Source organism: Chanos chanos, chromosome 1, assembly GCF_902362185.1.
Source record: "Chanos chanos chromosome 1, fChaCha1.1, whole genome shotgun sequence".
Classification (NCBI taxonomy): domain Eukaryota; kingdom Metazoa; phylum Chordata; class Actinopteri; order Gonorynchiformes; family Chanidae; genus Chanos; species Chanos chanos.
In genome coordinates this window covers 11844276-11868156 of record NC_044495.1, presented here as the reverse complement: position 1 = coordinate 11868156, position 23881 = coordinate 11844276, and the positions used below count along the sequence as shown (strand labels likewise).

Here is a 23881-nt window from a genome sequence, read left to right as displayed (position 1 = left end):
AGGGAAAGCTGGGAACAATTTTGGGAGCCGTTTTATGTGAGAGGTGCGTTATTGTGTGTGTGTGTGTGTGTGTTATTCGGGGTCAGGATTGTCTTGAGTAGACTGAGTTGAGCTCTGTTGCTTGTATATGAAGGTCAGCAGGAACAGTGCCACGTCGAGAGATGTCCAATAGCCAGTGTGTGACGTCACTGCCGACCAATAGCGACTCTCCACAAGACCCTCCCTCAGCTCGTAGTCGATGCGATGTTCCAGCTCAACTGTAACACAGCACACAACGCACAGTCAGTCTGGATGGACAGAGAAGACTCATCACACACACACAAAAGGGAATGTTATGTACAGTGCTCTTATATACAGAGAATCCAGAGAAAAAACTGCTAATGCTTGCATACAACGGCATGTCCTTAACTGTAGTGAGTGACAGAAAAGTTTACCATTAACGGCACATCAGACAAAGAAATAATTCAGAAACAATCAATGACTTTTAAGCTGTAGACAACTCCTCACTCCTGTTATCAGCTACCAAATTGAGTCCAATAGTTTAAAAGGTGACTGTAAGTGACAAGGTGTTCTTTTAAAATGGAGACCAAAAAAACCCCTCAAAGCACAGCAGCACAATACATACAGGATGGCTTTATCAGTCATAAAATATTCAAATATGGGACACGCACTACATCTGAATTTTGCGACACTCCCATCTATTCGTTAAAAGCAGGCGAGAGTTCCTGGCAAAGTTTCATTGTAGAGCTGTAGCTCCTAACCTGTGGTGTCCATAATGGTGGAGGTGGACTGGGACATGGTGGAGAGGCCGTAGGCTGACTGGCTCTTCTCCTCACTCTCCACCACCCCACTATCCACCCCTGACGGCTGACTGCTTGAACGGGAAAAGCGTGAAAACAGCATCCCTCCAATTCCCTTCCCAATGCTGGCAGCACCTGCTCCAAAACAACAAGATAACCAATCAACACCATCTACCACCCAATCAGTCAACACCATGTCCATCTAGACTAGACTGTCACAATCCCTGTTGCCTTTTACAGAACGAAACCCAATGCCATGTAAGAGAGAGAATGATAACAGGAAGTTTTCTCCTGGGGGGGTGGGGGGTGGTCAAACAAGAACAGGAAGACAAACATTTTCTTGAGTGCTGATCCTTTCAGTCAGTGATTGGTTGTGAGAATAGTTAGTCAAATTTATAACCTAATGTTTCTGTAAGAGGCAGTTCTATCCTCCACATGTCATCCGACGATGACGATTAAATGTCATTTGTTATGCACCAATCATAATCATTCCCTGTTTAATGAGTTTATTTCCAGACAGGATCAGCCTAGAGGAGCAGGCCAAATAGCAGTGAACAATGAGAAAGACAGACTGTATGAAGCAGCAGTTTGATACTAATAACACAGTGGTATTTCCCCCTGTAAAAAACTGCTGGCCACAGTAAATCTGGAAAGTGCTGCATTGCAGGGCAATTCTACAGAAGATCAGACCATTAAAGGAACTGCTGAGAACAGCTGTACCGTTCACTTTCCTTGGCTTGATTCTGTTGTATGTCTTTGGCAATGAGAGAGGATGTCGGTACTTACTGTACCTTTGACATTAATTGGAAAGAACAAGAGAAGGACACGATTCCAATAAATGCCACAAGAGGGCAGTAATGTGGCTCGCAGTCCTGGTCATTTCAGGAACATAGCTGATAGGCCAAGCTTTGCACTCTCACAAAACAGCTTCATTCCAAGCAGAGGAACTTGTGGACATTTTTTCCAAAGTGAATTTAAGTTATTTAAAAAATATACAACTGATTACATCTGAATATTCCCAAATTAAATTCTTCTTTTTAGTCTGACAAGTCCCAGCAAACTGACTTTCCTGTTTTCACCATTCTGTAAAAACTTAGAGTTATCATGACATGTTGGTAGTGTATCAGTGTTACAAATTATGACATGGGCCCAGTTCCTTGTCTGACTAGTAGTGTTGACATAACTCCTTAATTGTAAAAGTTCCAAGGTTAAAGACATGAGGCTGTGTGTGTACCCAGTATGCCGGCTTTGCCGAGGTTGGTAATGGATTCTCCGTAGTGTCTTCGGGCCAGTACGGGAGACGTACTGGGACTGGGAATACTCTCTGTATCGGATGTTGGCTCCTTTACTGGGTTCAGAAAGGTGGGTCTGATCTCATCATAAGGAGTGGGGTTGGTTGTGTTCCACCTTAAAAAAAAAAGAAAAAAGAAAAAAAAGATGAATATCATCCACAAAACTGAACAGCACAGTTCTTACAGGGTATGAGACTCCTTTGTGAGTTTTCTTAAGGCACCTAAAATAAAGCACATTATATTCATGGTTTATTTTTATTGAATCCCCCAACATGGGGACAAATTTATTCAAGCGCTTTGTGTATGATAATTCATTAAGCGCACAGAAAGCCATGTCAAGATCTGTGACATGTTAAAATACTGGTAGTATATCAACTAATGCTCGTTGTTTTACATATTCAAAAAAACCCAAAATATATACAAATTATGTTTACATATCTTACAGTAGACTGAAACCAAACAATTCAAAGGAAATGTAAAAAACAACAGAAGCTTTATTTAACCAGTAAAATTTGACACGTCTCACACATGCATACATTACACACACACACACACACACACACACACACACACCACATACAAACAAGCCTACTGTTTTAAAATGCAGTCTTTTACGATGTTAAAAACAATTTTGCACAAACCATACTTTGTTGTGCCACTAATTGTCTTGAATTGTCTTGAGTTGAATTGTAAAACCTCTTTATTAATACCTGGCAGTGTAAGGAATGGCAAACTGGCATTGTTACAACATACGCAATAGGAAGCACTTTGCAGAAAAGGCGAATTCAGCTGAATTCCTAAACAGCAAATGTATTGATGAAGGACAGTATTATTCATTGTAAAAAGTAAGTGATATGCAAAAAAACTACTAAAACCAGCTATGCAAATATGACACAGCATTCTGCTGTTACTGTACACATCATGAGTGTGTGTGTGTGTGTGTGTGTGTGTGTGTGTGTGTAAGAGACTTACCAGTGTATTTGCACAGGTGCTATATTGCTGTAGTGTTTCAGAACAAGCGGTTCTAACCTGTAAGCCTTTAGAAACACACACACACAGGCGCGTACACACACATACACACACAGAAAAAGAGAGAAGGGGAGGGAGTCAGTACCTGCACTGCATTCTGTTCTCTAACAGACTATGAAATGTGACAGAAGTTTGAAAACTCTGAGAGACAAAGCAGAGGAGCTCACCACAGGGTCTGTAGGGTGGAAGATGTTGAAAAGACGTTGGCAAATGAATTTGGGCATGATGTGGTCTTGTTGTCCGCTGTTCCCCGGTCGAATCCCACGCAACGCCAGAAACACTGCCAAGGGAGAACCCATACAGAAGAAATTCTCCACCTGGAACAAAAACAGAGTACACACTGCATGATATACAGCACTCAGTGCTAACTGAACTATAATATACACTAACCACTGTAAATGTAACAAAACCTGCAACCTATTACAAGCAAGTGTAATGGAAATAAAATGTATGTATGTATGTATGTATGTATGTATGTGTGTGTGTATATATATATATATATATATATATATATATATATGTATGTGTGTGTGTGTGTGTGTGTATACATACATATATATATATGTATATACAGGGTAAAAAAGGAAATCAGCACTGGGGAATCTACTGTGCACAGTACAGTATACTAAAAACACAGTTCACCATCTGCTTGTTAGATTGTGTAGACTTGCAAGGAACAGGACATACTGAATTTAAAACACAAAACCAAATAAAGTTATATAAACTTGACTAAGCTTTCATGTTCTGAGTGACTAGTAAAAACTGTTGACTATCATGCCTTCCAGAACAGTAAAAGGTGAAGGCAGCATGACAACCTACTGCCTGCTCACAGTCAGACTGAGGTTTCAGAAGACAGTGGACAAACTAAAGAAGATATTGAGATTACTTACGCCACCAACTAAGCTAACTCACATAGCTAACTGAGCTACATGATGTGACTAGCACTTTTATTAAGATTTACTAAAGATGTAGATGATGCTGACTTCACTGTATTATACCTTAAACTTTAGGACTGGAGGGGCCAGAGGTTTGGATGCCTCCAGACCTTGGAGTTGATCTTCTAGCTCTAGTAACCTGGTGCAGAAAGAGGAGAAACAAAACACATCAGATTACCTCAGACAAAAACCAAAAAAAGAGGTAGACATAACTTTCAGAAACACAGTATCGGGTCTTCACACATATGTTTAATTTCTGTGACCAAATATGTGACAAGCTGCTGCAAAACTGACTAAATGTAAACATTTGAGACCAAAATGACAATGAAAAAGGTTTATTTCATTTTTTCCCAGAGAAACCTTAAGTTACAGTGTTTATTTTTCTTTCAGTATGAAAAGGATCCGAGTGCTGGATGGCATGTCTAATTGAACAGACCAGCTGCTCGTTCTCATTCTCACTCTCACAGCTGTAGTACCTCTGTCGTGTCATCTGCACTTGCTCCAGTAGGTGGCGCTGCTCATTGCTCATGCAGCATAAGACCTTCTCATCCAGCTCCTGCTGTACCTGCAGACAGAACCGTACAGGATCCCAGCCCGTCAGGATATCGAAGGCGATCACACAACCCAGAGAGTGAGAGACAATGGACACTTTCCCGCCCTTTTGCTCAAACTCAGGGTTCCGCTGGCAAAACAGTGTGTAGAGTCTGTTCAGCTCTTGAGTCAGACCTTTGGTGATCTGAAGAGAGGAGAAAAACTGATGATTTACTACCAGTTTAGAGGGGCAATAATAAAATAAAAATCAAACTAAGCCAACTCTGGATAACTTGAAATCACTGTGTGTGTGTGTGTGTGTGTGTGTGTGTGTGTGTGTGTGTACCTCATCTCTGTACAGTGGGCTAGTGTAGTACATTATGTCCATGGCGCTGCTGTTAAGGAGATCTCTCAGTCCTCGCACTTTATCCGGGGTGATGGAGTCAACCGTGTCTATGAACCAGAGAAATACTTTTTACCACACCAAAGTTTCACTCCTTGTCACGCATGCACAATTAACCAAATATAAAACCGCTTAGAACTTTACTTGTTTAATTTAAAACAGAAGGCAAACACGGCAGCCTAAACTTCTGTACTGGCAACCCCGTTCACATAACGTTTTTGTGGTAGCCCTAGCACCCATCATCAGCAAATCGTTCAATTAGTTGAATTAGTTGCATTTGTGCTGAATTAGACAGAACATATTCTGTAAAATGAGGTTCCCAGGGCTGCAGCTGGGAGATAGAGATTCAATAGACAAAGTGAAAAGTATTGGCTAATGAAATCACTCATGTGAGACGGCGCGATGGTGACCTAGATTTTTTGCGGTTTTAAAAGCCGTCTGATAGTGTGCATCGGCCCCACTGTGCTGAAGGCAATTGAAGTTCTCTGGACTGAACGGACGGGGGGCGGACAGCCCAATAAATCAGAGGTGCTGTATTACCTCCGTCTAAAGTCAGATTAGAACGCCACTCCACTGGTAAAAACTCCACGTGCTCCTCTGTGTGATCTCCATAATGTTTCTCCTCCATCTTTCTGACAGCTTCCCTCATCCTGTTATACACACAAACACACAAGTACACACACACACGCACATACACACACACACACACAAATATGAAGACAAACACACAAAGTGTTAGTGTATTTTACAACTTTTTGACCAGGACATGCCACAGTAGGTGAAAAAGTAAACGGTATATTATCACATAGTATTGTATTTCCTGCACATTAATTTTTATCTTATACCTGCAGGTTACTGAAAGATAAAGAGCGGAGTTATTTCTGCAGTGCAACAGGTTTCTTCCCTTTATCCACACTTTATCTGCTATTCATCAAAGAAACTTGATCAACTGATCGATTTCACTGCTGTTGATCAACTAATATGATTTCATTCACTGATATGAGTCATTCACAAAACTGTAGCTGTGAATAACCAAAGTCACACAAAAAAAAATCCAAAAGAAAACAGTCAAATAAAAAGAATGAAGTGGTGACAAATAGAATGACACAGCCTAAGAAAGGAAAGGAGTTCCTACAATGAACTGTGTGATCATTTAATAGAATGAGTAAAAGGCTTAATCTTAATCAAATTTCACTTTTGGGGCAGGTTTTTATATTATTAGGGATGACTTCATTAACCTTGTGGCCTTGTGTCAGTAAGATATTTTTATTCTGTTCTAAAGGAAAGACCTAGAGGAACCTGGTGAGTCAGTGCTCAGCTGTAATGTGCTATGCAGTGAGTGAAACAGTGAATCGCTCCATCTGGTGAACCTACGAAAACTCCCTCTTTACCTCTTTCACCTCTTTAAAGAGCTTTTGTTTGAGAGTGGTTAAGTCAATTTCACTGTTCAATGACCTTGTTCCTCTAAACACACACACCCCCACACAAATACACACCCTTGATGGACTGGCAGCTGCTGTTAACGGACAACAGTAAACAGAGAAAAAGAGGCTGATGTTGACACGACAATTGAGGAGCGTCATTGGCCTTTAAGTGAACTGTGACGCGGCAGTCACACACACACACACACGCGCGCGCACACACACAGTTTACAGTTAGCCAGCCTCACAGCAGAGTGATGTCATAATGTGGGCGGATCACTGTGGGTGGGTCATTGTGGTTTCCCTTGGCCAACAGACACGAAGGACCTCAGAGCTGTATTTCCTCTAAACACTCCCGGTGGTTCATACTCGTACATATGGCAAAGTTTCTTATTCATCCACTCTTCTCAAGATCACACACTCATCAAGGGTCTCTCACTGAGAACTCACTCTGCGGCTACTGTCTGTGAAGTGTGATTCAAGAGTACCCTACAGCTTCACATATGTCTTCACTTCTGTAATGAATATTTAGCACACATAACATTTGGTTCCTGTGAAAATACGAGGAGATAATTCCCCGCCTCAGACAGAAAAGTAATCTTGCTATGCAAAGAAAGGGCTCAAATTAAGTCAGCTGAATTAAACTGAACGAAGTTAGACACATCAACTTTAATTCAACTTTATGTTGAGCTTTGAAATCTTTTAAAGATGAAAGCAAAACAGTTTCTCCAGGGTAGGGGAAAGGGAGGGAGCGAACACAAGAGCACGAGACAGGATGAGAAGAGGAAGAAAAACTGGCAATGATTTCGGATGAGAAAAGAAAAGAAAGTGGAGATACAGGGTCAGAGTACGCGTGAGAAACAAGAAAAAAAAAAAAAAACAACGGGAAAAAAACTGAATACAGGCAGATAAAGGGTTAGGAGAGCGTGAGAGAGTGAAAGAGAGAAAATGGACATGATGGTAATGCTCCTGTCTCTTTATTGCTGAGAAGTGGCTAATCTATGTTGTGTAGGGGTTGGGGCTTAGGCGAGGCCTGGATTGGTCTACTTTACCGTCTTACCACTCTAAGCCTTGGTCAGACAGCAGATGCTAAAGCCTCCAGCTGGCAAACATCACATTCTGCAAAGACCTCTGCAATTTCTTTTCTATTTTTTTTTTTTTTTTTTAGAAACCATCAGGTTGGAAGACCACATACATCTGTACACTGAAACCCTGAGTAAGTCAAGATAACTCCAAATCCTTGTGAAAACCAATTACCTCACAAAATATAAAGTAACCAAAAATAGATCAAAAGTTCCAATGAGGTGCGATTTAAAAGACATAGTTGTTCTTTGAAAATGCAGAGTCAGCCTAGCTTTTAAGTAGGGCTGCCCCCAACCAAAGATTTTCTTAGTCGACTAGTAGTCGTTAATTCAAGCCATTAGTCGACTAGTCATCACGGATTTATAATATTAATTTAATTATTTAAATATATATATTTTTGGGGCATCGAAAAATGGTCTGAATTCCAGGGCTGAGTAACACTGTTAAGACTATGCTACATTACAGAGAAATACAAAACCATAATAATCAGCCAGTTAAATATAAAGTTTACTAGCACGTGCACAGAGCAATGGCTACCATCTCTCTCTCTCTCTCTTTGACAACTGTCTTTGGATTCACGGCGAGTGGGCAAGGAAATCGGAGAAAACCATCTAGCAGGACCAGACCTACTCCTTTTATAGGCGTCAATAGTTTCTGTCCGAATGACACTTTTTTGATTTACCCATCAAAACTTTTAAAAACAGGATAACAACGGAAATTCTGTTAACAGTTTCCCTGCTTTTATGTGCACAAGGAAGAAATTGGAATAAACTGAAGTGTAAAATTAAATTAGGACCACAGCATAGCTTGCACTCCATAACGGTTTCTAAACTGGATAGCCAAAGCTATCAAAATCCAAAATACTTATACTAATACAGATAACAAAATTCTTAATCTTTTGGCACATCAGCACCACATTGCGACAGGCTGTTCTTCTGATATTTCCCCTCTAAAATAACACGTAGTGTAAAATTACAATTTTATTCTCGCGATATTATGACTTTTTCTCTCAAAACTATGACTTTATTCTCATACTATTACGACTTTTTCTTGTAAAATTATGACTTGATTCTAGAGGCAATTTCCTCCAAGTTCATGTTGTTCTTTCTTTGGAATAGGCCGTTTTTTTGCTCAATCTTTTCAACGTCCTGATACTTATGATAACGTGGTGCTGATGTGCCAAAAGATTAAGTATTTCGTTATTTGTGAAACCTACACTTAAGTATGATTTCACAAGATGCTCCATGTTCCTCATTTTAAGGCAGGCGGCAGGCTGCTCTTCTGACATTTCCCCTAAAATAACAGGTAGCCTAAAATTACGACTTTATTCTCCCAATATTTTGACTTTTATCTTATAAAATTATGACTTTATTCTGGTCATATAACAACCTTTTTATTTCTGAGACTAACCAATGAAAACTTGGTCGACTAAGACTCTTCTTATCGACTAACGGTTTGGTCAGCTATTAGGGGGCAGCCCTACGTTTAAGATTTACAATGAATCTGCCCGAATAAACCCAGAGGAAACACGAGGCATAGGAATTTTAAACACAGACAGATTCATTATAGAGAACGCTTCTCACATTATCACTGTGTTCTCCTGCAGTGAATCAGTATACAGTCAAAACCTATTCTGGATCATATTTATTTGTACCAGGCGACCACAAGACACAACTGACATTGTTCAAAGAAAGAGGAACAAACTTCACATCTCATGTGGAAAAGTCTGCGATTATGTGTCAGCAAAACCTTTCTGGAACCTACCCTGCTGTAAACAAGTCAACCATCCCTTCCACCTGAAAGAGTCCCTTTCAAAGGTCAGCTTTTTGAGAATCTAATACACCAGGTAGAAACATAAAGGACAATAGACACAAAACAGAACTTCAAATGCTGTGTTCAGTACAGTAAAGTGTATGTAGGACTGAAAAGTTTGGAATGGTTCAAATCAAAGCCCAAAGGCCCAGGTATAAATGGTTACATGTAATTGATGTTGTTTTGAATAAGAGTGGTGAGACACAAACTGCTTCATGAATGCGAATGGAAAATTACTGGCATCACCTTATTGTAAAACCCACTTACACTGCTGTACTGCATTCCTTAGAGTGTGTGTAAATGACTCCTAATCCAAGACAGCACAACTGGATTAGTAATAAGGGTATTATGAAGACAGACTCCTCATTTACTCTTATTGGATTTTACTTTTATACATGTTCAACTCCCCTTCATCTAGCAACCGTTTAAAGGACACAGGTATGACACCTACCAAAAAATACAACAACACAACACACATCCCACAGCCGTAAGTGCATTTCTCTATGAGGTCAGGCATGTAGAAATGCATAAATCAAGTCCCGTGCACTTTGCAGTATGACTCTCTTACGTACTCAGAAAAGGAATCAATTCCATGTAGTCTGCAATTTGATCTTCTTGAAATCCAGTGCTCAAATGTTAAGAGAGGGCAGCCAAGTACATTTAAAGCATATGGGAGAAAAGTATAGGGGGAGGTGCTATATATGCTGAGTCACAAACCATTATCAGGTTAAATACGTATTAGAGGGACTGGTCCTCTCCTAGTACTCCTTTTCTCTTACTCTCCATTTGAGCAGAATAGATTAGTCAAATCATTATGCAAAATAAAAAGAAAAAACACACACATGGCCTTGACTTGGCATCCAGAAAGAAATCTGGTCAACTGTTGTTTTTGTACCTATTTTACACAGTGTTTGTGCATCACTGACAGAGGGAGAGAGACAGAGAGAGAAAGAGAAAGAAACAGACAGACAGAGGGTGAAAGAGTGAGTGTGAGAGAGAGACAGACAGACAGAAAAACAGACAGACATAGAAAGAGCGAGCGTGTGAGAGAGAGTGACAGAGAGACAGACAGAGAAAGAGTGAGTGTATGAGAGACAGAGAGAGAGAGACAGAGAGAGAAAGAGAAAGAAACAGACAGACAGAGGGTGAAAGAGTGAGTGTGAGAGAGAGACAGACAGACAGAAAAACAGACAGACAGAGAAAGAGCGAGCGTGTGAGAGAGAGTGACAGAGAGACAGACAGAGAAAGAGTGAGTGTATGAGAGACAGAGAGAGAGAGAGAGAGAGAGAGAGAGACAGAAACAGAGGAGAGAGAGAAGCGCGTTCTGCTTACATGCCAGTGTTCTTGATGATACGGTCCTTGTCCATCTTCTGTCCAATGCCATGCACCACAAACACAATGTGTGTTGTCTGTGGAGGTTTATCCTCCAGAGATGCCTCCTCTACATAACCTCTGTGCAACCTTGTGCCACTGCTGGAGGCTAGGACCAAAACATACCAAAATATACTTTACACTTACACTTATTCATTTAACAAACACTGTTATTGAGATTATCATTTATTCTGACAGGCCAAAGTGGTGATGATATCTTCAATTTTTAGAAAAAAAAATACAAGGCTCAAAAATGGTAAAGTAAGAATCGCCATGGCTTGTAACAATCACAGTTCAGAGCATATTATAATCTCTAAAGAACAAGCCTACTCTTGAAAGCAGAGGGTGTAAGTACACATTTCTGCATGTCATTTTTCTTTTTGGATGTGTTCTAACACTTTGTACAAAGAGTGCCTAAATATATCATTTCATCTTTCACATTCTTTTTGAACATGAATTTTAATTGTGGTAAAACCAGTCTTATAGAAGCAATATTTCACACTGAATCAGTGTTCAGAGGTGGAGAGGTTTGTCTTCTTAAGTCAGACATTTACTTTTGTACAACCTGATCACAGCAAATTTACAATCTCAGATGTCTAAGTACTGCACAGCAAAAATGAAATCTACTACAGAATGACAGTTGAATCAGTATTGAGACTGGATTCTAGGCCACCGACTATGGTTCAGTGGCCCTAATTATAGCACAGTTACAAGTCATCACTAGCCACCATTGAAAATTTGGATAGACGTCTGAGGACAGAGGTAAAAGGATTTTTCCCTCTGTAGGTTTGTGTGTCAGAAGAGGCTGTGCTAGCTTGTGGCCACTCAGTCACTGATCCACATTAGCTAAGAGCAAGATGTCCGATCACACGAAAAAGAATTTGTAGAGCACTGATCCTGAATTAAAAAAAACACATCACTAAGCATGTTTACCATCGATTTCATGGAAAGAAGTCATTCCATAAACAAAGTATAAACAGAGCTGTAATCAGGGACAATTGTACATTATATCTGGAGATGATTCATAAAGCAGAAAACAGGCTGCCAGTATAAACATGAGAATCTAAAAATTCACATCAATACATACACTTCAATATGTACGGGCATCAAAAAGTTTTACGCCCTGAGTGCTTGAAACATTTCCTTCCACTTGCACAAAAGGCCTGAACATGAAACATTGTTATAAAAGAACTGATCAGAAACATAAGCAGAATAACCTTACATTTCTCTGGAGTGGGTGCTTTAAAGAGGGGAACACTGACCTTTGGAGAAGCCCAGTTTCTGGGTGACAGTTCGGGCAATTTTTGAGGTGGTGGCATCACTGTAGAGATAGACTTCATCCACACTGTGCCAGTCAACATGACTCCGACTCAGTTTTAGACTATGGACAGCTGCAAGGTGGCAGAGGAGAGGAAAAAAGAGAGGAGAATGAGAGGAGAAGGAGGAGAGAGATGGAGTGTGAGAAAACGGACAGAGTGGAAGAAAAGACAACAGAAGAAACGACTGAATATTTCACACCACATGCAAGGCAATTACGCAATGACATGATCTTGAGTTTGAATGGGACTTGATCGGACTACAGACAGCAGAGCAGGAGAAGCAGAAACGCATGTTGTTTTAGTATTTCCGTTCATACCTGGTACCATTTGACTAACGGTCATTTTCTACATTCTGGCACCGAGGGAAACTGTCGTATTGAAATTCTGCTGACTATATCGCAAAGGACTTATCACACGGGTCCATTTTCCAGGTTCAGTGGCAGCCGCTAATAGTGCCAGAATGCATAGAAATGTGCCAAGTAGGAACTGAAATACTACACGCATAAAGAGTGAAATTAAACGTCAGACTTTCACTCTTATTTTCTTCCTTCCCCAGAAAACATGGAAAGACATGGAAAAATAAATGAAACTGGGTGAGGGGATCGTATGAGCGAGAATTTGGAAGGAGTTTAAGAAATGCCCTTTGTACTCAGCTAACTAGCATGGGAAGAATGTTTCACGACCAGACAGGCTGTGCTTTGAGTCTGAGTAACTGAGATTAAACAGGCAGCTGGAGTCCCGTCCAAAAAGACAAGAGGGGCAGACGCCAGGTGCGTAAGGGGCTGATGTTAAAGCCTGTATTGTGAGAAATGTAGTCTTTTTCACTCTCTGAAACTGCATGTTAGTAGTCAGTCACCTACCAGCAAAAATGTTGACAGATAGAGAATTTTGCCCTAAATGAACCTGCTGAACTAGATGAAAATTTGCTGAACTAAATGAATAGTTTGGCAATATGTGCAAGGAATTTAGATCACTCAATTTGCATTTAGCAATCTGGCTTTTACTGGTGTCCACGTTTAAGACAACATACCATACTCCCTGTGCCCTATCTCACAATTGATCACACACCACAAGGGTAAAGTGTGTGTGAGTGAGTGTGTGTGTATGTGTGTGTGTGAGTGAGTGTATGTGTGTTGGACTTTGCTTCTATTTCAGGATTCTCCTCTGAGCTGAATGTCCTGGCTCAGTGCCTTACAGGAGAGTGAAATGATATGAATGAGACTGCTGCAGGCCACTTCACACAGACATCACGGTGCTCTCCCGCACGCTCGTCTTTGAAATAGAAATCAGTCATAAACCTGTTTCGTCAGGACCACGGGCAGGCCAACAGAGTCGTGTGGAAGAGTGCCTATGCTTACCGGACCTGCATCAGCCTCTCTTTCCCTTCCTATTCATCTGTCTAATTGAAGGCATCTGAGTAGGGTGTTGGGGGTGGAATGCCTTTGGACCAGTCACATGGTCGGGTGCACTGAAAGCCTTGCTGTGTTTATCTCTGGACCAGTGAGGGCATTCATCCCGCCTGATTATGTTCTCTTCTGAGCCCAGCCAAGGGAAAAGAGAATTGGGCCCCAACATGTACAATGAATGACAATCAGTGGTTGTGCTGATTAACCCTACAAGTCTTGGTATAGTTCCATTTTGTTGTCTCTGGTGCATGTAAGTTTTCCTGGAGGATGCTGTCTGCAGAACCTGTAGGTTTTTTTAATGTTTTTTTTTTGTTTTGTTTTTTGGAAATAAAAAGAACTAATGCAAAACAGCTGCATAAATATACCAGTTTTCATTTATCACAGCAGAGAATCAACTAATTCCTAAGTAAAAGAAAATCACAAGAGGTAATTGACTTTTATAATTGACTCTAAATCTCAATTATAAAGATACTGCACCAACGCAGAAGCAACAGGAGATTAGGACGAGGAGCACACATCACTACACACCTAAGATACTGTAAAACAGGATGTTCTCCTGGACAGAACCGAGCTAATCTGACTGGCCAGCATCCATTAGCAGCAGCTGCTACACCAAGAATAATGGATTCAAGCAGATCAGGAGAGGAGGACTATCCCATTTTACAGTGTTAGCAGTGCACACCTGAGTCAAACATTTGTCTGAAAACAACAGAGCCGCACCCCAGCGGGTATATTCCAAATGCGTGAGGTAATTTGGCCGGTGGCAATACACCTCTTTTGAAAAAGAAACAGTTTGTAGTGCTGATGACATGTTTGACTGAAGTGTAGGTGCCTAGCAGTGACGGGAAGGCCTACGTAGACTTGGATCACAGGATCAAAGCACACAAGAGCTCCAGCAGTCAACCACAGAAAGTAAGAGGTTTACAAGAGACTTCTTCCACAAGAATCCGCAAGAGAGCGCGGGAGAGAGGGAGAGTGGGAGACAGAGAAAAGGGAGAGAGGGCAAGTGAGAGAGATAGAAGGGAGAGAGAGAGAGAGAGAGAGAGAGAGGGAGAGAGAGGGAGAGAGGGAGAGAGAGGGAGAGAGGGAGAGAGGGAGGGGGAGCGCATTTGCTTAGTTTCTGACCAGGGAATTACCCCACTAAACCAGGGCAAAGCTCCTTTGCTCCAATTAATAGCTGGAGGATGTTAAAATGAGCTATTGTTAGGCCAGTGTAGTCTGCTCACTGAGAGCTGTTTTCTCTACTGTGTTCAGGTTGCAAAATTACAATAAGGGAATTTAGTGAGAAAAAAATGCCAAGAACTATGGGAGGGAGGGACATGGGGTGTAATTCTGGGTCTTGTGATATAACTGGCTTAAGATCTTGCCATTGTTAGATAATAATATTTCTTTTTCTTTTATAATTAGTCAGTCTAGGAGAAAACCAATTATTCTCACACAGTGAGTAAACTCAATAAATAGCCATACAAAAACACTACTTGCATAGCACCATAAGGGGCAAAACATGGCCTGTATAGGGACACACAGTGCTAAACAGTGTGACAGAATTTATGGAGCCCAAATCGCTATAATCTCCGTGGACTGACAGAACGAATGCTTTGTTCGATAACTATGAAGAAATTATTTAGCCAACAATAAGCTACTATGCCCAATGGACAAATCACTGCATTCAGATTGCTGCCAATATGTTCTTCCTGGGATTTAGGAAAACAGGATGTCTTCAAATTATACAGGCTAAAGCACAAGAAAGCATCTTTACTAGACAAGGGCCAAGGCAGTGACACAGAAAAGCTAGGGAGGACTGTAACAAGGCTTAGTGTTGGAAAAGAAAGAGGGCCAAGAAGCTGACTCCTTATGGGTGTGGTCAACAATTACACCAAGCTCTAGGAAAAAGAAGTCCTTATTAGTCATCGTCTAAAAGGGGTAAGAGCCCTTGAATAAAACTGATGAAATGAGAGGCAATTTTGCTCATGGAGCAGGGAAGAACTCCTACTTGTCAGAACAACAATAATCAAGAACGACAGGTCCATTTAGAGGAATGAGAAGTCCCCGGGCCTGGTTCTTGGAATATTTCTAGTTCCTCAAAAAGAACTACAGTGGGGGTCTACTTCTAGAGCTAGCAGAACCCACATAGAAAGGGCAAGAGGAGTGAGTCCAATCATAAGCTAAGTTCTAGAGGCATTTGGAGGATAGAGAGACTGGGGTTACGGTACCTTGACAGCGTTTTCGCTTGTGACATGTGGTTTTAGCGCTCGTCTGATATCCGCTCCATTTGAACAGAAATGGAAGATAGAAAGGGGGCAGGTGGGAGAGAACTAACAAAACCAAGAAACAATCAGAGGTCAGGATAACGGCAGTGTGCCAAAAAAGGCTATTTTTCACCTCTGTCTGTGGGGCAGTTTTCAAACATTACTGCTTACAGAGCAAGCTCCATAACTAAAGTATCTTCATGCTCTAGTCATGAGGACTCCACTTCCAAGGACAGTTTTGCTCAAGTCAAGCACAAAGTTACCTGATCTGACTTGACCACCAGTCACCAAAGCCACTGCTCAGTAGAATCAGGGGCGTTAGCACTGGGCTACTGTGAAAATAACCTTGAAAAGTGGATCCCCAGGACTAGAGACAATGAAAAACAACCCTATTGTCATTTACATATCTCAGTGAGGACAAAGTCTTTGCATTTAGCAAACATATCATCAATTATTTCAAATGTCACAAACATGGTCTTAAATCTTGAAAAATAACATTAGATAAGGAACAAAGCTAAAAAAAAAAATAAATTCAAATCTCAAAAAGAAATGTAGCTTATTTTTGCTCCGCTGATATACAATTATAAAATTTCATCTATAGTAAGATTTATTCAGTGGGGAACCACCAGAGAATAGCATATGATATATGTCTCTGTTTAGGAACAGACCCTTGAAATGAAAGCAGTTGATATGAATGATTTCACACAACACATTTAGGTACATGGAGATTTTTTTCATATCAGATTCTTCACATATCAAGACAATGTTACAGGGACCTTATGACAACACTTAAAATACACCTGAAAAACAGCAAACATTTCAACTCTTGACTGTGGATGGTGGTTATGTTGTGATTAGCAGACACATTTTTGGGAAAAATGAAAATGTCCATTTGACACTGATGTTAACTGATGTGAGTACATTGTAAATTACTGAGAACAGTTTGGGCACTAGGTTTTAGAGAGCATTCCTTCCCTGTGTGGACAGTGACTGATGGCGTTTTCACATCAGAGACACACACACACACACACAGCTCTCATTCCTTAGGTGCATATTCATTGTTATAACTGAACACACACATACACAGAAACACACACACACATACACACACACATGCACGCGGACACGCACGCTCTTCCACTGCTGTAGTACTACGCTGGTAGCAGGACAAGCTCTGTCACGCTAAGAGTAAAGCTTCTGGCACAAGTCACCTTTATTACACCAGTCACTGCAGCTCACTACATCACTGGACTGCTCCCTGCCTGCCTGACCTCTCTGACCTGTATGACTACCTCTACTTTGAGGAACAGTTTACATCACAAAATTACTCATACAGAACTGAGAAATCAGGATTACTATAATTTCAAATCCAGACAAACAATAAATACATGATTAGTGCATTTCAATTCAAGCAAAACACCATAGGGGGACAGAAGGCATTTCATGTTCTACACTTAAAGGAAAAAAATGATAAATAGAAATAGCAATACAGGGTGACAGCAAGTGTCCAGAAACTTCCATGTCAAACAAAAAATAGTGAAGACTTCCTTGACATGCTATTGTTTTTATCCATTAAAGCATCCATTTGCTTTGTCTGACTCATGGTAAATTAAACCCCTGCTTCTCTCAGCAATCTACAGGAACCAATAACAAACAGGAGGGCCTCAGCTGAAGTCACAAGGAGAAGCAGCCCAACAGTTACCTCAGATCATCAGTATGGCTACTCTCAATGGCCCAGCAGTTAGCAGAGACAGAGACACGAATATACAGAGTGTTCCCCTCAAATACACAATAGGTTTAAGTACAGCCATTCAGCAGCCACTCTTTAGAGTAAATAGTACAAAGAAAAGTAAAAACATGAGTCTGGATATTTACACAGGATAGTGGTTGTTGGGCAATACTGCAGGGCTAACTGACATTTATGCTAGACGGTTATAATACAATGCTAACATGGAGTAGATCTCAGGTCAAAACACAGGCACAAAAAATCAAAAATCGTAACGATGCGACATTTATAAACTACGTAAAACCACTCGCTTAGTTGTGTTACTGCATATATTGTAAATGACCCGGCATCAATTCATTGTGACCTTTTTAAATGTGAGTAAGAGGTATGAGTAAGATGCCTCTTGACCGTTTGGTTGACCCACATTTGGTTCAATGTTGGCGTGCATTTGATGGCAGACACGGCCAATACAAAACACTCTGAATCTCAGGAATAATGCTCCAGTTACAGTCTGGATTAAAGCTTGTAGGCTGGGAGATTAAGGTTAGCAGATAGAGCGTGCTAGCGGAATGCTAAAACCTGATCAGACACATCAAATCTATCATTGCTTCACACCACACGCCAACAGAAACCAAACCACAAAAGCATGAAGTAACTTCCATTAGAATTCATAGCCATGTGTATGTGAACACTCTAAGATTTAAAGAAACAAGTGCATTTATTCCTATATGTTGAAAAACAAAAAACTGAAACCAGTTCAAAGCAGAGCTATAGGAAATGCTCCTAGAAGTCTATCTGGTAGGGGGGATGAGTGTGTAACAGATTAGGTCAGAGAGAAAGCTTCAGGCTAATCCACCGAAGCCACTCGCTATTTTCATTATGAAAATCAAATCACATTTAATAAACAAGGGATTCCTATTCAACGTTCATATTTTACCTTGAAGTGCACTTAAAAACCTTAGGACCCGATACCACTGTTTTCTAATGGAAAGTAAAATTTAGAATTAACAATTTTGCCCTCAAACCAACGGTTAATCCAGGGCATTGCAGCTAATTTTGCGATTCCTACAAAGTCATGTGACACTACATTGCATTCTGATTTCCGGAACCTGACCGACCGGTGAAAAGAGTCAGTAGTGACGAAGGCCAGCCAGAATACATATAATTCATCTGTCTGACAACTCCTATACACTGACCGGTGAAAATGACTGGGAAAGCTTGGTTAAAACCCAAGTGAGGTAGCTTTGTGACCCTCTTCCTGTGATTAAGCACTCCTGTAACCAAAAGCAATTACTGAAAGGGAGCGAACTGGAGCTTGAGGAGATCCCATGATACCTGGCATAAGTAAGGATTCAGGAAGCCTTCCATGGTTAAACAATTGCTGCCAAATTTGACAATGAATCATATATTAACCTGAGAGTGATGAACACCATAGTGTGTGTGTGTGTGTGTGTGTGTGTGTGTGTGTGTGTGTGTGCGTGTGCGTGTTAAAGTAACGTATTTTGTATTTTGTGTGAGACAAAGTGATAGACAGCTGAGGTGAGGTAAGAAGAAGAAAAAGAGAAAAAATGAGGCTGTTTAATGAATGTGCCTCCTCCAGAGAGACTGACACTGAGATCTCAAGACAAAAGCTAAAACAAAGTTTATCCAAAAGGCCTCAGTAAAAAATAACAATGTAAAGGCACCAAAATCTACTTCAGTGCCCTCTAGATCGCAAATGCCAGGAATCAATAAGCTATGACACAAAAGAGGTAGCTTTACAACACACACCAATGCAGCAGATTCACTCTCACACATGGGGACCTTGAGCATCTGCCAATATTACTTATATCAGACAGGTAATAATGAAACAGTGTTTCATTTTCCTGCTGTGGGAAGATTTATTCCAAACTGAGAGTTTTGCAGTCTGCAGTCACATCTGAGATTTTAGCTCTCAAATAAGGGCAGCGTTACTACATTGGTACAACAATGACTCCTTGATAAATTAGTCACGCTGTACGCAGCAGTGGTGCATTAGTCCCATACACCCCTGCCATATGTCTTCTGTAGAGTTAGCCTTCGGGAAGTCAATAGGGAGGCATTGTTGCAGTGGATTCAGCGAACCGTAACCTGCCCTGTTCCTCGGAAAGAGACAGCTTGGGGCAGCTTTTACACTCACTCTCTCAGGTACTGGACTCAAAGCTCAACATGCTGGAATTCTGACTGAGTTTAGCTTTCAATCAAATTCTATTACAGGGCTCCAATTACAGTGGTGTAGGTGATAATAAAGCCTGTACTTCTCAGATAAAGAGTTCCATTCTCAGGCCAAGTGAACTCAGAGCACTGAGCAGAGATAATGTTGAGTATTAATATATGAAAATGAGTCAGACGACAATCACTGAACAACGAGTAATTCACCTTAACAGCAAAGAAAAGTCACTGAGATTTTTCTGAGTTTGTATGAGTGTGTGCGTATGTTGGTGGTTGGTTTAATGACTTTTCTTTCTTCTGTGTCATTCATGTGACTAGTAAAGCCACAGTCTAACAGCTGATGATATTCAGGCTTACCACACAGACACACACAGGCCTTATGATATTTAAAGCATCCTATGGCTTCAGGGGGAGCACACAGTTTGTCCTTGCAGAGAGTCAGGTCGTGGTCTGGGATAAATACTGTCACATGACTGCTCTTACCAGACACAATTGCCTTTCCGGTGCTTTCTATGTCTTCACTGTGGGAGTCAACCACATCCTCCTATCTGCTATGTAAAAACACCACTGGTTTTGGCTCTTATTAACACACCCTCGTCTCTCTCAGAGGATTTGTCAGAACTTTAGCCTCATCAACTGTACAATATATATTATATCATAAAAGGGGGACGCAGTGAAGCCAATATGGATTTTCTCTCTGTCAAAAAGTCTCTCTGATACAACAGATGATTATTACACTGGACATCAATAAGCCAGTGACACTCTGACTTTACGTGACCACAACGGAGACATACCTCCTTTTAACCTTTTAATAAGTTAAATGTTAAGGCAATACACAAACTATAAGTAAGTTCCACTCACACTGCAAACAAGGCCAATAAAAGGACATTCTCCCATACAGACTCTCCAGCGGAAAGATAAATCTCAAAGCCACATTTTCTTACACAGAAGGTCTACTGAGCATTTGCGATGACATATGGAGCTGTCAGCGCTCCCTTTCCCCTCACAGCAAGATGTGTGCGTGTCAGCCATTTAACACAGCCAATAAGTTATCCAGACAACATCTGCCAAAAAGTCATTCTACAGCTGTCAACTCAACACTGTATTTAATGTCCATTCTTCGTGTTCTGTATGCTGTGGCCTGACTGTTTTATCGAACAGGATATCTTAAGGATGGGGGAGTTACACACCAAATTAACCTGTGTTCAGCTCACTCTAACCCTCACAATATGGAGTTATTATGAAACATTTTTAAGTATGTGTATATGTAATCTACAGATAACCTGAATAAACACATTTTGAGAGTGCTTGAGGACAGGAAGCAATTGCGACAACGTAGGCGTTAACACAATGTTAAAAAAAAAAAAAAAAAAAAAACTATGAAAAGCATTCTGTGCATCTTAAACTGGAAAAACAACCAGTGTAAATTTGTTGCGTATTAAGCCACAAGGGTTGGAATGCTCTCTTTGTTTATTGCGTGGACAGTAATTATCTCACTAACACACCGGTGCCCAAAACTGCCTCGCCATCCCCACCCTGTCCCACCCACACAGCATTTTCTCACCGTCCTTGCTGTCCACCGTCTTGGCCACCACATCAGTCTCGAAGGAGTCTTGCATTTGTTGCCCCCGGAAACGGGCCAGGTGCTCCGTCTCGATGAGGTCGCTCTCCTCTTCCTCCATGGGCATCCACGTGCCATCGATAAACCACTGGCCTCTCATGACGGGGATCCGATCCTGTTCTGTGACACATAAAACAACACAGATTTTCATCTTTCGTCAAGGTTCACTGATGTTACATTGGTTCCTTTTTACATGTACAGTGATGGTGTCTAACCACTGTATGTGTGTTTTATTTAACCAGAAATATACCAGTTATACCACTAGATCAACTACAAAATATATAGCCCAGGGTGAAAAGGTGTGTTCCGTAGGTGCCTAGCCTAAAGAGCGTACACTCTATGGTACATTTCATTGTTTACAGTGTGTCTTTAGCAGACAGTTGACTTCACTTAAGAGATAAGTACAAGCGCCCAAATCCAGTCATGAGCACCTATATCCTACTAATTTTAAAATCAAGTGATCACTGTGCTCTCCAACCAACAGTGAAGAGCCCACAGCTTCTGTGTTATTAATAGTCTTGTTTATACCGTTCCAGAAAACATGTCTGGATTGTGATGTTTCCTCAGCACTATTTCTTTATGCACGTGCTGCTGGGGGAAAAACCAACTTTCCCATTTAGGGATTCATTATCTGCACTAATTAACTAACTAACTAACTAGACAGTGAGGTTAAGTAATGCTTTCTGTTGCTGTAGGGGACTGACACACAAAAGGGCTTTTCAGTGATTTGTGATGTTCATGAGCTGGTGGAGTCAAAACTGTCCTTAGAGGGTCTGTGCGAGTGTCATTTTTTTTTTTTTTTTAACAGTCACACCACACATAATGGCATGATCACAGAAAGGCCATAACCTCTAAAAAAAAAAAGAAAAGGCTTAATTATCACTGGCTGGTGCAAAGGTTATTCACTTCTGCCCTACTTATAATGCAAAAAAATAAATAAATAAAATAAAGTAAAAAAACCACAACCCTGCACGTGTCAGTAAACGTCAACGTCAGTAAACGTCAAGCACTGGCTCCAGGACTGCTTTAGAAATACAGAAGAGTTATTCACCAGTTGACCTCACTGATCGTCAGGTCAGACAACTAACAGTTGATGTGGGCGATATATCTATTTTACTCAGAGCATTCTGAATTGATTTTACTCAGACTGTATAAGCCGGCTATGGGTTCTGAGATAATCTCAAAAAAAAAAAAAAAAAAACACACATCATTTAGACGTGAACTTTCCAGAACAATCGCGAAGGTCTCCTGGGGTCCCATGGTAACCATGCCTCTCACTGAGTCCAGTCAATTCACAAGGGAATGCTTTGTGAACAGTGTCAATAATTTATCACTGTTCTAAGAAATTCAAACAATGAAGTGACAGGTAGGATGACAGTGACTTCTTGGTGGTATTATCACACAAAATAACTGTGTCTGGTCGTATCCTCAAGGAATGGAGGAAAAAACAGAAATTTCACAACTGAAAGTGACATACACAATCAATGTCTTGATTCTCACATATTTCCTTGGTACAACACTGCAATAATTTTCAAAATGGAAAAAGAAAAAAAAAACCTGTACACCTGAATGAATGAGAAAGTGAGCGAATTAATGACAGGGTGATATTTTGTGACACAGACTGAAACAGAGAGGCAGGGTGTGTTTAAAGAGTTCTTAGCCTACAGTCAACTATTAATCAGCTCAATATTCAATCCATAGCCAAGCCTTTGTGTTGATATCTCAGTAGAGCCTCAGCCCTTCAGAGGAATTAAACCCAGAGATTACCAACACCATTCAACATCTGGCACCAGAGTATTCTGCCTGGACTATTCATACTATGCGAATGTTCACTACAACCATTTCTGACAAAATTATATGATACGAAAGTCATGTCATTCAAGGATGGGGTTTTGACATAGATACTGTTAATCAAAACATCAGCACTTACGATTCCAATACACTGGATAACACTCTTTTTCTTTGACATCCACCTCGTAGAGTCCTCCCCTGACACACACCGGTTCAACGTTGATACTAATATCTAACACATCCCTTTCCTCCGTGGGGTCAGGGAACTCTATGTAGCTTCTTTCAGCCTGCGCCACAGTACTTGGCACAGCCGGGGATGGTCCACTTCGCTCTACCCCGTCCGTTCTTGCGGACGCACTTGCTACTTCATCTGTCGTCTCTGTGTCAGAGCATCTGTCCCGATTTATCTTGCCAGGATTCAGTTCACAAAATTTGCGAAACATGATCTCAATTTTCAGGGAATCATGTCCAACAAAAGGCTTCCAGGTTTTTTTGTCCTCCTTATAAAACCACCTCACTTCCTCGGGTCCCAGCTCTGTGACTGTCTCGAAACGGTGCCTGGAACTGTTGGACCGATTCCTCTTCCTGCTTTCCGAAGGGGCGACAGTGCCCTCACTTTTATAATCCAGGTGGCCCGTTTCGAGGTAGGCTGCCGCTGAACTGCGACCATGACAGCCGGGATAAGCTTCCTCCTCCAGGCCATGATGGTGGTGAAGCAACGGCAGGTGTCTGCCCAGACCCGGCTGTACCGAGTGCATCCCTCTGTCGATCGACTCGTCGTAACAGCAAAGATATACATCGTTTCCTAAATCCCAAGCACTGTTACTGCCAACAGTTGAGCCCCTGTTTTCCGGACTCTGCGGAGGACCGATGAAGTGCGATTTATTCGTGAAACTGCTCAT

The 23881-nt window shown here is 41.1% G+C and overlaps 1 protein-coding gene across 1 annotated transcript; it reads right to left on the bottom strand.

The window, feature by feature from the left end:
• Positions 1-72: 72 nt before the first annotated feature.
• On the bottom strand, positions 73-23881 carry ddhd1a (DDHD domain containing 1a). The gene is made up of 15 exons (XM_030784023.1): positions 23392-23881; positions 23119-23310; positions 21132-21308; positions 15616-15717; positions 11940-12068; positions 10639-10786; positions 5531-5640; positions 4934-5040; positions 4533-4792; positions 4120-4195; positions 3289-3438; positions 3065-3129; positions 2035-2207; positions 762-935; positions 73-257 (listed from the first exon to the last, which is right to left on the bottom strand). Exons 1-15 carry the CDS (start codon positions 23879-23881, stop codon positions 73-75), a joined length of 2538 nt encoding a protein of 845 aa, XP_030639883.1.

Bases quoted from the DNA above. Each gene is read 5' to 3' on its own strand.
- ddhd1a (XM_030784023.1), bottom strand. From the start codon at position 23,881: ATGAGCAGTTTCACGAATAAATCGCACTTCATCGGTCCTCCGCAGAGT. The intron at 15,718-21,131 runs GTGAGAAAATGC...TGGTTTTGTTAG, and splicing joins GACGGTGGACAGCAAGGACG to TTCTCTCCCACCTGCCCCCT. The intron at 10,787-11,939 runs GTCAGTGTTCCC...TTTTGGTCCTAG, and splicing joins GAAACTGGGCTTCTCCAAAG to CCTCCAGCAGTGGCACAAGG.